Source organism: Mus caroli, unplaced genomic scaffold (assembly GCF_978045245.1).
Source record: "Mus caroli unplaced genomic scaffold, Mus_caroli_1 scaffold_14, whole genome shotgun sequence".
NCBI lineage: Eukaryota > Metazoa > Chordata > Mammalia > Rodentia > Muridae > Mus > Mus caroli.
This window is the reverse complement of record NW_028227269.1, coordinates 80,454,225-80,468,862: the sequence shown is the minus strand read 5'-3', so window position 1 is coordinate 80,468,862 and position 14,638 is coordinate 80,454,225. Positions and strand designations below refer to the sequence as shown.

Genomic DNA, 14,638 nt, shown 5'->3' with positions numbered 1-14,638 from the left:
AAGATCCTATTTGAATGTGAACAGATCTGAGAGAGAATACCCTAGTCATCAAACTTCCAATGCACAAGTCTGTCCAAATACACTCAATGTTCTCAAAATACTAAGCAGTGCATGGAGTCAACTCCCAAATAAATGAAGGAAATGAGTCAAAATCTATTACTCTAGCTATGGAGTCTTAAACACCTAAAGACAGTAATAAACATACTCCTTACTTCCTGCTTTCAAATCCTTCATCAGCAACAGGAAAGGCTGGCTCTTAGCACAAATGGCCAAGAATCACATCCCCAAAGGGGATACTAACTAGGTCAACAGGCACGAGTATGGTGTGAATATAACTTTTTTCTCCTTTCTTCTTTCTTTCTTCTTTCCTTTCCCCTTTCCTTTCTTTTTTTCCTTTCTCTCTCTCTCTTTCTTTTTTCTTCCTTTCCTTTCTCTCTCTCTTTCCTTTCTTTCTTTTCTTCTTTCTTTCTAGAGTAGTAAATATTTTATCACACAGGAAAAGGAAATCTAAGTCTGTCATTATGGGCTGGAAAGTAAGCACACTGACAAACATTCCCAATGTAAATGACAGACATACAGCTGGTCTTGGCCATCTCCTTCTCTATACACCAAAATGGCGCCTGGCAAGTCTGCCTCACATTGTCAGTTACCTTAGTGTCTGTCCAACTAAAACGTAAGTTCTAAGAGTATCATTCCAGTATGCCAAAGAATATACAGGTTCCAGAGGAAAAAAAATGTCCTGAGTATATATAAAAAATGATGAATTCATCTGAACAGAAATGACCTCATAGATTTCTAACCACGTGTTCTCAAAAATGACTGTAACCTCATTTTATTACAGACCTTTTCATCTCATACTTTACATGAAGGTAAAGATACACTAAAGTCATTTGCTCTTTACCAAAGTAAGAAGATTTCCTTCTATCCCAATCTACCAAGGACTCAAAACTATGACTTCCGTTAATAAATATCAAACTCTTTATAATATAAGGAATTTTAAATATTTGTCTTTACTTTAGCTCTAGTCACTAAGAAGAATTAACTAGGGCCTATATAACCTACCTACAAAGCTAACTTAATTAAAAATTTTTAAATAATTCTTAAGGAGCTTATTATAATAAGATTTGAATAAGCATCCAAACTCTCTTTGTAAGAAAGTTGCTCATTTAATCCTAATTCTCGTACATGTATATTTTATCACATGCCTTTTGGGGCAGTTAAGTTACTCATCAATGTTTACAATAACCTATTATGGTCTCTTTTTCTGAAGTTTTGCTTTCTTTGATCCTTTTTACCTACAGTCAACATCAATCTGAAAACATTAAGTTGAAAAATTTAGAAATAAACAATCATACTTTTTAGTACTTTAATGTAGTTTATGATTGCCCTATTTTGCTAGTAGTTATTGTTGTTGACTTCTTGCCATGCTGAATTTATAGAATTTGTAGATTACATGCACCATAAGAATGAATCAAATTGGGGAAGGAGATGGGGCAGGGGGGAGGGACTACACATACACGGTTCTGTCTCAGGCATGGTTTCAGGATGTTGTGTGGACTTGCAGACACTGCCACCCTGTCCATGGATATGGCGAAATATTTTAGAAGACTGCACTGGGATCTATAGAGCATTTGTAGTGAAGGCATTGCCACACATCTTCTATTCATTTTTGAGAAAATGTTTTCCCAAAGTTTAAATAGCCATTCAATTCTCTATTTAGTTAAGGATAACATTATTATTCAGTAGTTCACACTGAAAAGTGATGGCAATTTACTTTACCTGAGAAATTTTCCAATTGCAAAGGTAATTTACTAAGTTGGTATTTCTTTCTCCTAACTCTTTACAGCTACATTTTATTTTTATCTCACTCATAATAAGGCTCATCTATATAGACACATGCAATTTTGTACTGGAAATACTCTGGGGTCTCAACAAAACCTGCATGTTGAGCACTGGAAGGTGACTTTCAAGCAACCAAATGTAAGCCCTTAGAAGTAAATTCTCAACCATGAAAACTCTAGAGAGGTAGGAAGATCTATGCGACTGGCTGGAGATGGAAGGAGACTCTAGCACTCCACCAGGCAGAGAAAGAAACCTGCCCTTCCACAGTTGTTGGGCAAGTGAGACTCCGCAGACATATTCATGGCAAAGGATAAAAATTTAAAATCAACCAGGCTAAAAATGTTTATAAAAGGGAAACAGAGAAAGCAGGAAGGCAAAGGAGCTGTCTGCAGCCAGTATTATGCAAGGGGCAAAAGGAGGTTAGAACCAAACCCAACTGGGAGACACACCATCAGTCCTGCGCACAGGACTGTGTGCCACATTCACCAGCAGGAAGAAGACCCTTTAGGTAGGAAAGGAGGGAGAGGACACAGGAGTGGAGGGCTCACAAAAGTTTCTACAACAAACGTATCTTTAAATTGGTTACATTCTCACATCTATGTTTTAAATATTATCTCTATATACAAATATGTTTTATGAAGTTGTGTATTATTTAAGAAGCTAGAAAATGAAGATGAAATTCCTGAGTATAATGTAAAGCTCAACAACAAAAGAAACAATGTTTTAATCAGAGGAGAATATAAAATAAAAAATTTTAAAACTAGGATTTTGCTATTCTGAAAATCAAGTTTGTGAACAGAAGGGGGATGTTTGTGTCTCCAACCTACCAAGTATTCAAGAGAAGCTAGTCTTCCTTATGCGGCTGGCACGTTCCGTTAGAACGGGCATGAAAACAACTCTCACACCGCATGCTGTGTAGACTGCGTAAGCATGCACGACAGATCATGTCTGTCCTTTTGAAGTAAAGCACAAGTCTTTTGAGAAGGTTTACATATTTCTAAATCAAGACATGGACTCTAAATTCTTAAAAATTCAATGAGAGATTATCTCCAAGATCATAAAAGGATGTTCTCCAAGTTGAGAGTATTGGAAAATAAAAATGTTTTAAGTACACCATAGAGGTTAAGAAATTCAACACATCTTTACATATAAACAGGTATATATCTGACCATACTTTACTTGGTTCAAATTTTACAGTATAAATAAATAAAATGTACTCTTCTAGTGACATGGAATACTCAATCTGACTTCATACAGTGGGGTCAGGTTTCTACTTCTCAATAAGGCCACCACTTGTCCTGTAATTGTTCATATTTATCATTGTAAAATCATTGCACTAATGTAATCATTTTAGAGTAGGAAACATAATAAATCTAACTTAACAGGTATGTTTTCACTTCTGTTGTTGCTAATGTGCTCTTGCAATTTAAACATTGGGCAAAGTCAGCCTGCCAGCTTTGTTTAGACAGTACGACATAAGGCATGCTGATGCAGAAGCTCACGGGCACATGCACGAGAAACCTAAGAGAGATGAAGATAGATATACAGAAGAGAAAGAGAGAAAAGCAAGTCTCTTCAAAGGCTTTCCTGGGTCAGAAAGAACAGGTTAGAAGGCTCACTGCATGCATGCTGAACTTGGTGGAATTGTAAAATGCCATACCTTAGGGGCGATCCGATGAGCAAGGTAGGAGGGGTAGGGTTACTCCCTGCATTGTGCCGGCGCCGTACTGCCTGGCGCCTAAATGTGCTGCGTTCACGGCGAAAGGCCACTGCCTCCTCGCTGGCCTGTGCTGCTGTATCAAGACAGACTTAGGTCAAACAGGAGCCTAGGTCAGAGATGATGAAATTAGCAGCCGAGCCTGTCTCTTTCTGAACTGCCCACCCTCGCGGGAGAAGAAACACTTGGCCTCCTGTCACATTAGGCCATATATGCAGAGTGTGTGCCCTTCCTTCAAAGTTAGGTCTTTTTGGAAAAAAATAACATTTTAGATCTATTACCAAACCTCACCAACATTTCTTCATCCTCAACTTCCTTTGCTGAGATTGCTGCTGCTTTAGAGGTTTTCTAAAAGCCTCATTATTTTTGGCATATCTCCACTTCCCCTTTAAGTTTCCCAGGCATCACGGAGCACTTGTTTCTTGTCTTGTCAGACTGGTAAGCAGCACCAACAAACACACGGATGCTCCCAGACATGGACGGGGCCCAAGTCTCATCGCCATCATTAACTGAAAGCACCAAGGGTTGAAGTACGCTTACTACACAGAGCACTCAGCTCAGCACGGCACACCACTGAGGGCTTGAGTGCCCCTCAAGGCTGCCTAGGAGCTGTGACCTGAGGCTGCTGTGGCTTGAGACTGAAACAGCAGTCTACTGCCTCTCACTCACCCAGGAAAAGTGCAAACACCAAAACTCAAAGTAGGTTTCTACTGAACGGTACCAGCGTTGTATCACCGTGAAGGTAAAATCTGTTTGACGATCCGACTTCAGACTATTCATTGTAGATGCCGAGGAGTGAGGGTGGTGAACTGCCTCCCACAGCACCCCAAGCTGTAACTCTGACACTGACTGCAGGTCGGCAGAACCAGTTAGTCAAGTATTCATGGTAACATAAATCTATCTTAACTGCAAAGGGCATTATCAAAACTTTATGTACAAACTCTTAGGCCATGGTTCAACTCTACTCAACAGCAGAAGGCAGAGACGGGAAGGGACTTCCACACTTGAGCAGAGAACACCCGATCCTGCCCACTAATAATCTAGGTATTCTGGGAATCTTTGGATTTTAAGAAAGGATATTTTCATGCTACATAAAAACTACATAAAAAAGTTCACACAAAAACGCTTTTTCCAGACATAAACAGGACTTTAAGTGTGAAAGGTGGCTGTATGTATGTGAAAATCAGAATGTCCAATGAAAACTATGAAGCTGACTGAATCCGGCCTGTGCTAATACAGTAGGCACTAACCAGTCAGGAGTGGCTACTTCATTTTATATTAATGGAAACCAAAAATTCAGCTATTCATTCCTGAGCCACATCTGAGCACTCAAGACTAACATGGTGCGAGTGCCGAGCACTGCTGGCCGACTCCGGCCCAGAGCAGTCCCACACAGATCTGCGGCGTACATTCTCACTACCAACATCATCAGAGAAGCACGCTGCAGGGCAGTGGCCGGGTAAGAACAAACCAGGCAGGGAAGCAAGGCAGGCACCCAGTGAGGTGGCATCTGCACAGCTAACAGGGACAGTCACCAGCTGGGGACACAATTCAAGAGCTACCCTGTAAACTACTATATTAAAATTTCTACTCGACAGTTAAACTATGTCCTATTTTTTTTTAACCAAGCATTACTTACAACAAACTACTATAATCAATTTTACTGGTCGAATCAACATCATCACAGGACCTTCAAGCATTCTCTGTTCTGGTGCAAATAAACAGAAAATTAAACCCAGACAACACTAATGAGCTCACTCTGGGAAAGCAGCATGACATGACTACAGAAAACAGGGAAAAAGAAGTGGTTTTCTTTATTAATCTGTTTCTGTTGAAGACTAAAGAGCTCTTACAGAAGAGCTAAAATGCAAAGGACAAGAAACAAAACAGAACAGAAACAAAAGAAAACACCATTCAAACAAAAAGATAATGAGTGCCCATTTTTAGTTTAAAAAAAAATCTGTTGGCTGAGTTGGAGTGATGGGTCCAAGAACATTGCTATTGTTCCAGAGCACCTGGGTTTGATTCCCAGAACCACTACAGTGACTCACAACAATGTCTATAGCTCCAGTTTCAGGGAACTGAAGACTTCATCTGGCTTCTGCAGGCAGGCGCGCACACACACACACACACACCCAGCACACATATTCAGGCAAGCCTCTCATATACATAAACAGACATCTTTAATTTTATACATTCATATTCTAATCTATAAACGTTAGATAAATTACTTATTTCCTTTTAATTACATGTACATGTGTATGTCTGTGTTGGAATGTGTACACTGGTGTAGGTATGCATAGAGGCCGAAGTCAGTTTCCAATCCCCTGGAGCTGGAATATAGAGGTGCTGAGAAACACCCTGGTCCTCTGCAGGAGTACTGTGTGCTCGTAACCTCTCGGAGCCACTGCTCCAACCCCTCCCTGAGAACACAGCAAGATGAGGGGTTAGGCATCTGCTGAACTACACTCACTCTCTATACTTTCAACTATTGTTACAGGAATTTCCAGAATGTTCTCTGTAACAACTGCCGTAACTACAACATTCACCTAAAACCAACACGCTTTAATTTATGGTCATAGTAAACATAACTAAACCAGACCGTCTGAAGAAGGTGCTGCTTCTATACAACACCTGGGTTTAAAACCGAGTCCTAAGTGGGTAATTGTATGGGAGCCAAAGGGGGTTCAAGGCATCTTTAAAGCTTAAAGCAGATTCTTCTAAGCACAGGGTTACATACATTTTAACCACATTTAAGGTAAATTAAAGATAAGTGAAGCACTGTATGTGTGTGTGTGTGTGTGTTTACTCACCTATGGGTCAAGTGCACTTGACCAAGCATGCGTTCTTAGAGGTCCACAAGGTCAGAGGCCAATGTTAGGTGCTTCCTCCACCTTGCTTTTTGAGACAAGATCTCTTAACTAACAGGGAGCTCCCTGGCTTGGCTGACCTGGCAGCCAGAAGACCCCCAGGCCCAGCAGTCACCACATCCCTGCACAGCACCGCATTCAGCTCTCACATGGGCATGGAGGATCTGAACTTAGGTCCTTGTGTTTTGCAGCAAGCCCTTTACCTAATACATCGTCCCCCAGCCATTTCTGAAGCATTCAAGTTTACAAGAGAAAGAACATTTTAAAAATAACAGGAGGAAGCCTCTGGGGAATCAAATCCTAGGCCTTGGGAAAAAAGTTTCTTCTTCTTTTTAAAATTAGGACACCCGACGGGAGGGAGAAAATGTTACAAAATCTTTTGCATTGCATAAAACTAAATATCTTCTAGCAAATAAATAAGTAAACAGCTCGAATGTTAAGTCTATGAAATATAAACAGTGAAAAACTTGGCATTCTAGGCAGAACTAATTTACATGTGTATATGGGTAAAGGAGAAAAATTCAGAAGCATTCCAGTAATTAAAAGACTATAAATATATATACAATATTTAGGGATATATTTTAAGTATGTTTTATCACAAGTCTTGACTTCTAATGACTTATTTGCATTAAAATGTTTTTAGAAGATCAATTTATGATAATCTCAGACAATTCCACTTTTATATTTCAATTTTGTCCCCCACGTACCCTCCCCCCTTGTTTGTTTGATACATATCTCAGGGAGCAGAGGCTGCTCATATTCCTACTGTCTCCACCTCCAAAGCACAGAGTTAACAAGTATATGCTACCATGGTTGGGTGATATTTTCATTAAAATGATGTAGTCTCTTAATGAGGTTTATTATAAATACAATCCATAATAATAAGATATTTGGAGACCCATCCTATTGTAGTAGCTTTTAATAATGGAGATCCATTCAAGAAATGTAAAATCGACCTAAGGATTGCTTCTAATTTATGTCAGAGAGTTATAGAAAAGTCTACACATTTGATATGGAACTGATTGGTACAGCAATTTCTATTTATACCAGTGAGCTAACACATTATCAGCTGACTTTCTAGATGGCAACAAGAAAAGATCCAAATAGAAGATTATGAAGGAGTAGAAAGCAAAAGGTATCCAAAAAAGAAAAAAAAAATCTCCAAGGCTGGAAGTTCTGAGTGTAACAGGTGAAGAATCTGTCTACAAACTAACTCATGCAGCTCCTGGACTGCTCAGAGTAGTCACAGGCTACAATAATTCAGGCCCGTTGACAGAGTGCTGCCCAGCACACATGAAGCCCCAAGTTTGATCCCCAGTACCATATAAACCAGTCAAGAAATGGGAGCAGAAGGGTCAGAAGTTTAAGGTTATTGTCGGGTGTATAGCAAGTTTGAAACTGGCTTGGACTAAGGGGTTCTTGTCCCCGCCCCTGTTCTCCTTACAAAAAACATAGTTACTTCTAGTAGTCCTGTTGTAGCTGGCCTCTTGGTGCTTAAAAAGCAAAAGCATTGAGATGATTAGAAACTACTCAAGGAAGCTGTTCACTTCATCTTAGAAAAAAATGAATGTATCCAAGGGAAACACTGAAGATAAAAATGCCTCAAACAAAGGCAACAATATGCTTTAAAACAGTGACTAAAGCCCAAAGCAAGTCTTATAGACTATAAAAAACTGAGACATTTACAAACATTCAAGAATATACTAAGATACTTTAAGGTCAAACTCCTTTTACTTAAGGACAAAACTACCATATAAAGAAATGAGCAATAAAATTATCTTGCAGGAATACTCTGAAAGTAATTCTAAAAGAAAAAAAGAAATTCTAAAACATTATGAATTCTAAAAACAACACAGTATTTTGGTCTAGGCATGGAAACTCACTTTATCTAAACAGCTTCCCTTTTCTTCCTTTATGTATCAGCCAAGAACAATGCAGAGCCACAGAGATCCTGCTGCTTTCCATGATCTCAGCAGCCAAGCAAACCTAACTGGGAAGATGAAATGCTGCTGAGAAACTCCCTGATGGGGCTACAGGGGCGGCCAGCAGTGAAAAGTGCTTGCTGCAGGGGACCAGAGTTCAGTTCTGAGAACCCAGCTCCAGGGATTACTCTACATTCATACACATAAAGTAAAATGGATGACTTCAAAATTCTTTTAAAATACTTCTCTCAGAGAAATGAAGGTTAAGTAATGTAGACAACTAAAAGTGGGAAGGGCAGCCAGGCAGCTCAGAGCACTGGCTGCTCTTGCAGAGAACTGGGGCTCAATTCCCAGCACCTACAGACTGGTTCACATCCTCTTGTGACCTCTGTGGGCACTGCATCCACATGGTGTGCATACACAGCAAAACACCCAGACACATAAAATCATAAAGCAAATAAGTCTAAAAACCCAGAAATGCAGAATACTGCAGAAATCACAATGAACAAATGCAAATCGCTCTCCTTCAGCTATTCTTTATAATCTGACAACTAACACAGGAAGCATACTATAAGCATAGTATTGTGTCATGGAGGAGATAAATTTAGGGGCCCAAAAGAAGACCATCTTTATTTGGAATAAGACAAGTTAGAAAATAGAAAATTTTTTTAATTATGTATGTATATTTTTTATTTTTAAAATATTAGTAATAAACTAGAGATGTACCTTATACTTATAAAAATTAAGTACAAAGCAAGATGCCAATAAAAAAATACCTTAGTGTGAACTTAAAATTGCAGTCTATTATTAGTAAGACTTGACTTTGCACAAAGAACTTGATTGGGAGTGGGAGGTCTCAGAGTCCACGGGAGCAAGCAGGTGAGGCAGCATTATGGCAGAGTGCGTGCCTGCCACACACAGCCAAAGGTGACAGCGAGCAAACCGCTGTTATGTATGACTACATCCCATAAAGTAAGTTAGGTGACACATCCTTGCCAAAATGCAAAACCTACATTAATAGATAAGCTACTAAAAATGTTATTCTGTTAGTATTGAGTGAGAAACTGAAGACACATTCGGGTATTGCTTGTGTTTTCACTACTGTCAAGTTTCACATCTCTAATTTATTTCAACATGTACCTACATCCTTGCATTTAACTACACATCACTGAACTAACAGGATTAAACAGGGCAGGACATATATCTGTAGCCTAGCAAACTGGCCTGCTTCCTGATTAACAGCACTACTGTTAGACATTTACCACATGCTAGGCACTTTCTAAGCATCGTATTTTAAACTCCCTCATCTTTCACTATAACAGAGATACTGCTATCACCGCATCCTCAAATGGCAGCACAGAGGCCTAATGAAGATAAGTGGATCTATGAGGGTAACAACTACAGTGGAGCCCAGAGGCATGAGAGTTCTTAGCTACATCACCTCTATTATATGACATTTTATAATATAAGCATTCAAGTACACTTTCAAAATTTTATCCCATTACCCACTAACACCATTCACCGTAACAATAAATATTTGAAGAACTCATCAATACCTCCAAATCCACTAGAATTAAAATTTACTCATAATTATGTCCAGGAAAGTTATCTGTGAGTGAGTGAGTGAGTGTGTGTGTGTGTGTGTGTGTGTGTGAAGTGTGTTTATATGGTGTGGTAGCAGTGATATGTGCTGTTATGTTTCTGGAGAACAATATACAGGACAGAACGGACAACCCAGACACATCACTCTTATCCTGCCAGAACAGACTGTAACAAATGATGCTCACGGCAATACGTACTGAAATTCTGCCCATTTAAATCAGTGTTTAAATTCCTTCCTGCTACTTCCAGTTTTCTGGAAGTTCAACCAAACCACAGCAAACCTTTGTATGTAGGTGCAATGGAAACAACATAAATCTCCAACTATCTAAGGAATTTTGTTTCCTTCTGATTTTCAGTGTAAGCACAATAAAAACAAATAAAAGAAAACCTAGCAGGTCCCTCCTTTAACAAAAAGTGTTTTCAACTTCCTACATACTAGTGAATTTCTTCAACTGAGCTAAGACTTTTTAAAAAATTAATTCATTGTCTTATTATTAATATTTAATGGACATTTTAAAGATATAAACAAAAAATCTGTAATCTGGAAGTATGAGGACTTATACAGTCATAGAACTGTATGAAGATGCAAATACCACTTCCCATGTACTTTGTAAAACCACCATATAAAACCAAACAAAACAAAATGTGCGCAGACAGACTCACCACAGCACGGCCTACACAGACACAACACTCACATTTTGGCAATAACATTTATTTCACAATACTTAGAACACAGGCCTTAGCATGTTCAGTCTCAAAATGTATTTGGCTAACTTAAAGAATTAAGCTATCTTTTAAAACCTAATGGATTCCTTGACACCATAAACAGAAACACAGGACACGATATCTCTGAGAAGCCTTTATAGTCTTTCAGATCTGTCAGAAAATACAGAATGAAATCCAGGTCAAAGACTCCTAGGACTTTAATGACTACACAGCCACCAAGTGGTAACAACTACTTCAGATCAATTCGTTTCTAACATAGTGGTTACAAGACTACTTTGTTAGTCCTTCAGCACTAAAAATAATTTCTTTACATTCCCACTATAAGTTGATTTTTGTCAGAACCTTGCCAATAATAGAAAGAACATTTCCACAATACGACCTTTGAAATAGTGCTGATGAGTCTGGAACTCTTTTGAGGTTAAGTGTAGACATGTTTGAAAATGTCTGCATAAACAGAACCCTTCTATTACAGACACATGCGTGCTGACAACAGGAAGCTCATTCTCACTCTAGCAGAACAGGCAACGAGCTGCGTGGGTGGGAGGAGGGAATGGGAGACATCCTTGTAAAAAGGCCCAACACACACTGACACAGTAGTGCATCACCTACCCAACTCTGTACAGTTCCCCCAAATCCTGAAATCACTAAGTTGTTACTTTACCCAAACACCATCACCAGCACAGGGGATACCATGGTGACTATTAATGGATTAAAATGCTAACAGAGCCAGGTGACATGGTGCCCTCCTTTAATCCCAGCACTTGGGAGGTAGAGGTTGACAGATCTCTGTGAGCTTGAAGCCAATTTGGTCTATGTAGTGAGTCCCAGGACAACCAGGGCTACACATTGAGATCCTGTCTCAAAAATTAAAAAACAAATAATCATATGATAAATGCTAATAAATATAAACTTCAACTTAATTTAACTTTAAGGACAGTGTGAAATTATAGATTTTTTTTATTAATAACTAAAACTTGAACTGAGAGAAAAGCACAGAAATAGAAAAAGAGTTGGTTATCCAAATATACCACCAGTGCTACCTTAGCATCTGGAAGAGTCTCACATGACTGGTGAGCAGCCATCTCTGGGAGCTCAGCCGCACACTGTGGAAGTCACAGCTGTGAGTGCTTTGTCACCCTAATACAGTTGTAATACTGTTGCTACTGTATAAAGGACGAGAAATAACTGGATAATTACTAGCATAACTGGCTTAGAAGGGGGAGGCAGTCAAGAATAAGCTGATGTGTCCCATAAGACAGCGGGGCCATTGGAGACCACCGTGTTCACCAAGAGAAGTGTGCTTTCCTAACACAGAGGAACCGTACTTTCTGAGCAACAGGGTCAACCCACAGTGGTGCAGTAGCTTACTCACCTCCAGTGGCTGCATCCTGCTCTTCCCCTTCAGGAAATGCAACCTGGCTTGGCAAACTATTCCTGGAGCGCGTGACCGTCTCTAGCTGGGAAGCCCGGCCCAGTAAAGACAGCTCGTCCAGCACCTCTCCCTCTTTGGCCTCGAGATCTGACTTTGAAGTGGTTAAGGGCTTCATACTGTCCGGTGCCAGCAGCCTGTTTGAGTCATTCAAACAGGCCACAGTGCCACTATCCAAGCTCAGCACCCGAGCCCGAGTCTTGGCACTATTTGTGCTGGAAGTCCTCCGCGAGGCCCTCTTTTTGGTGGTTCCCTCAGGGCCCGGATGAGCTCTGTGCGTGTGGTCTGAGTCTGTGCCCCGGTCCTTATGGCCATGTTTGGTCTTGAGGGCACTGTATTTGCCCTCGGGAGACTGGCAGGAATGAGAAGTGGCACTGGAAGAGCTGTCGCTGCTGAACTGGTGAGCAGAATGAATACTGGGTGCTCTGCTCAAGTCGCTTTGATCACTAGAATCCTCATCATGACAAAATACAGCACTGTGTGGCTTGGTTCCAGAGACTCCTCGAAAGGAAACATAGTCCCTATGGCGACTAGAATCAAAACTGCTAGCCCGTTTCTTTCCTGTGCGCCTCCTGCCTGGCTTGTGGGCAGAAGTTGTCCGGTGGATTAAGCTGGAGGATTTGGGCCGGACGTCTCCTTCCTTCTGCTTCCCACCATCGTCTTTACAAACTTTGGAGTCGGTGGACAGGCTGGGCTTCTCGCTCTGCTCCTCTTTGCTCTCTGCACTTTGCTCAGGCGGCCTGTCGCCAGGCACAGTAAACTCATTTGCATGGGGGTTTTTATTGGCATCTTCTGATGCAGAGCTGCTAGGAGCAGCCTGGTCAGCCATCTCCTCAGATGCCTGAGCATCTGGGGCCTCGGTAGGCCCAGCAGGCGTGTTCCCCTCTGGGGCAGTCTTGTCACTGCTAGTCCTTCGGTCATCAGCCCGATGGCTCCTCTCTTCCACTGAGTCAGCACCGCACTCTCTCTTCCGGGCACTCTTGTCTCCCACTTTAGGAGATTCCTCCTCATGCTCAGACAAGATGCTCGCGATGTGAGTGGAACTGGTCTGCTCACTTTTATAGCTGCTGAGGGTACTGTTGGTGTCCCTGTCGGTCCCACTGCAGTAGCTCTCGGTGGACCCGCTACTCCGCGTGCTCAGGCTCCTGAGACTGTCCACACTCTTTTCCGCATTCAGCGCCCTACTCTTCCCACACTTTGTAGGTGGCTGGGAGTTACTTTTTCTTCTGTCAGCAGCAGGCTGAGACTGTGCAGCAGGGCAGGACTTCCCCGCTGAGGACTCTCTAGTGCCTGAGTGAGGCTTAGATGAGTCTAACTCAGTAACAGGGTCTAACCCCCGTCTCTGCTGCTGCTGATAAAGAGGGAGGCCACTCAGTGATGCATCAGGAAAAGCCACGGCAGAGCTGGAAGTCCGTGGCACTCCTCGTGGTCGGTGCTCCTTTCTATAAGAGTGTGAATGTAAAGGTACAAGAGAAGCCACTTCTGTGTCACAGGCACTGCACAGTGACTGATCAACACGGTGGTGCTGGCTATGACTTGGCAGGCTCACTTTGTCACTGAAGTCCCTTGGTAAATCCTGTCCACAAGAGGACAAGGATGGCTGAATAGAAATGAAGGAATCATTGGAGACCAGGCGGAAGAGCTTGCGATCAGTCGCCAAATCTGTGCCAAATACAGATACATGTCAGCTTCTGCACTGGTTAACAAAGAAAAGAACTCACAGTATGCAGTAGTAAGTCGAGTATGAGCAAACCTCAAGCAGAGCTAACCAGTCAACCCAAAGACCCATTCTAACTGATGGAAGGAACTGAACTGTCAAATCATTTGAGCTCTTCAAAGGCTTCAGAAAAAGTTCCTGTGTGTGTGTTCTCTCCTCTTCCTTCCCCCCTCAATTTTGAAGAGGGTCTCTGTATTTAGCCTAGGCTAGCCTTCTGTATTTAGCCTAGGCTAGCCTTGAACTTCAGATCCTCCTGATCCAGCACCTTGAGTCTGCAATTTCAGGTGTGTGCCACCACAGCCTGCTGTGAGCTCTATTTCTTTTCTTTTTTTTTTTTTTTAAAGATTTAGTTATTGATTATATGTAAGTACACTGTAGCTGTCTTCAGACACTCCAGAAGAGGGAGTCAGATCTCGTTACGGATGGTTGTGAGCCACCATGTGGTTGCTGGGATTTGAACTCCGGACCTTCGGAAGAGCAGTCGGGTGCTCTTACCCACTGAGCCATCTCACCAGCCCGTGAGCTCTATTTCTAACTTCCAAATAGATAACCTTAGGTTACCATTTGGAGCCTTTGTTTCTTCATCTAAAAGATTTGTGATCAAACTTATTAAGTAGCAAGCAGGAAATGCTGACTATATCCACATATATAATTATATGTATATATTTTAAAAAGAAAATTAATAGTAACTGTTAATATTGTGTCTCAGGAAATACTTTAATTTTTGGGAAATAATAAAGATTATTTTACAAACAAACAAAAACCTAGAATGGAGCTCCAAAATGATGTAGTGGGTGAAGAACTTGCTGTACA

General features: G+C 41.1%; 1 protein-coding gene across 5 annotated transcripts in view; it reads right to left on the bottom strand.

Annotated features, from left to right (window-relative positions):
• Positions 1 to 14,638, bottom strand: part of Pcnx1 (pecanex 1) — a 144,113-nt gene that overhangs the window by 68,713 nt on the left and 60,762 nt on the right. For 2 of the 5 annotated variants that reach the window (XM_021179162.3, XM_029484751.2), the window contains exons 6-7: positions 12,052 to 13,770; positions 3,503 to 3,635 (exon numbers count right to left, since the gene is read on the bottom strand). In XM_021179162.3, the coding sequence (XP_021034821.1) occupies positions 3,503 to 3,635; positions 12,052 to 13,770 (1,852 nt within the window). The remainder of the gene's footprint in view (positions 1 to 3,502; positions 3,636 to 12,051; positions 13,771 to 14,638) is intronic. The other 3 variants (XM_021179163.3, XM_021179164.3, XM_029484750.2) reach the window with 2 other exon arrangements.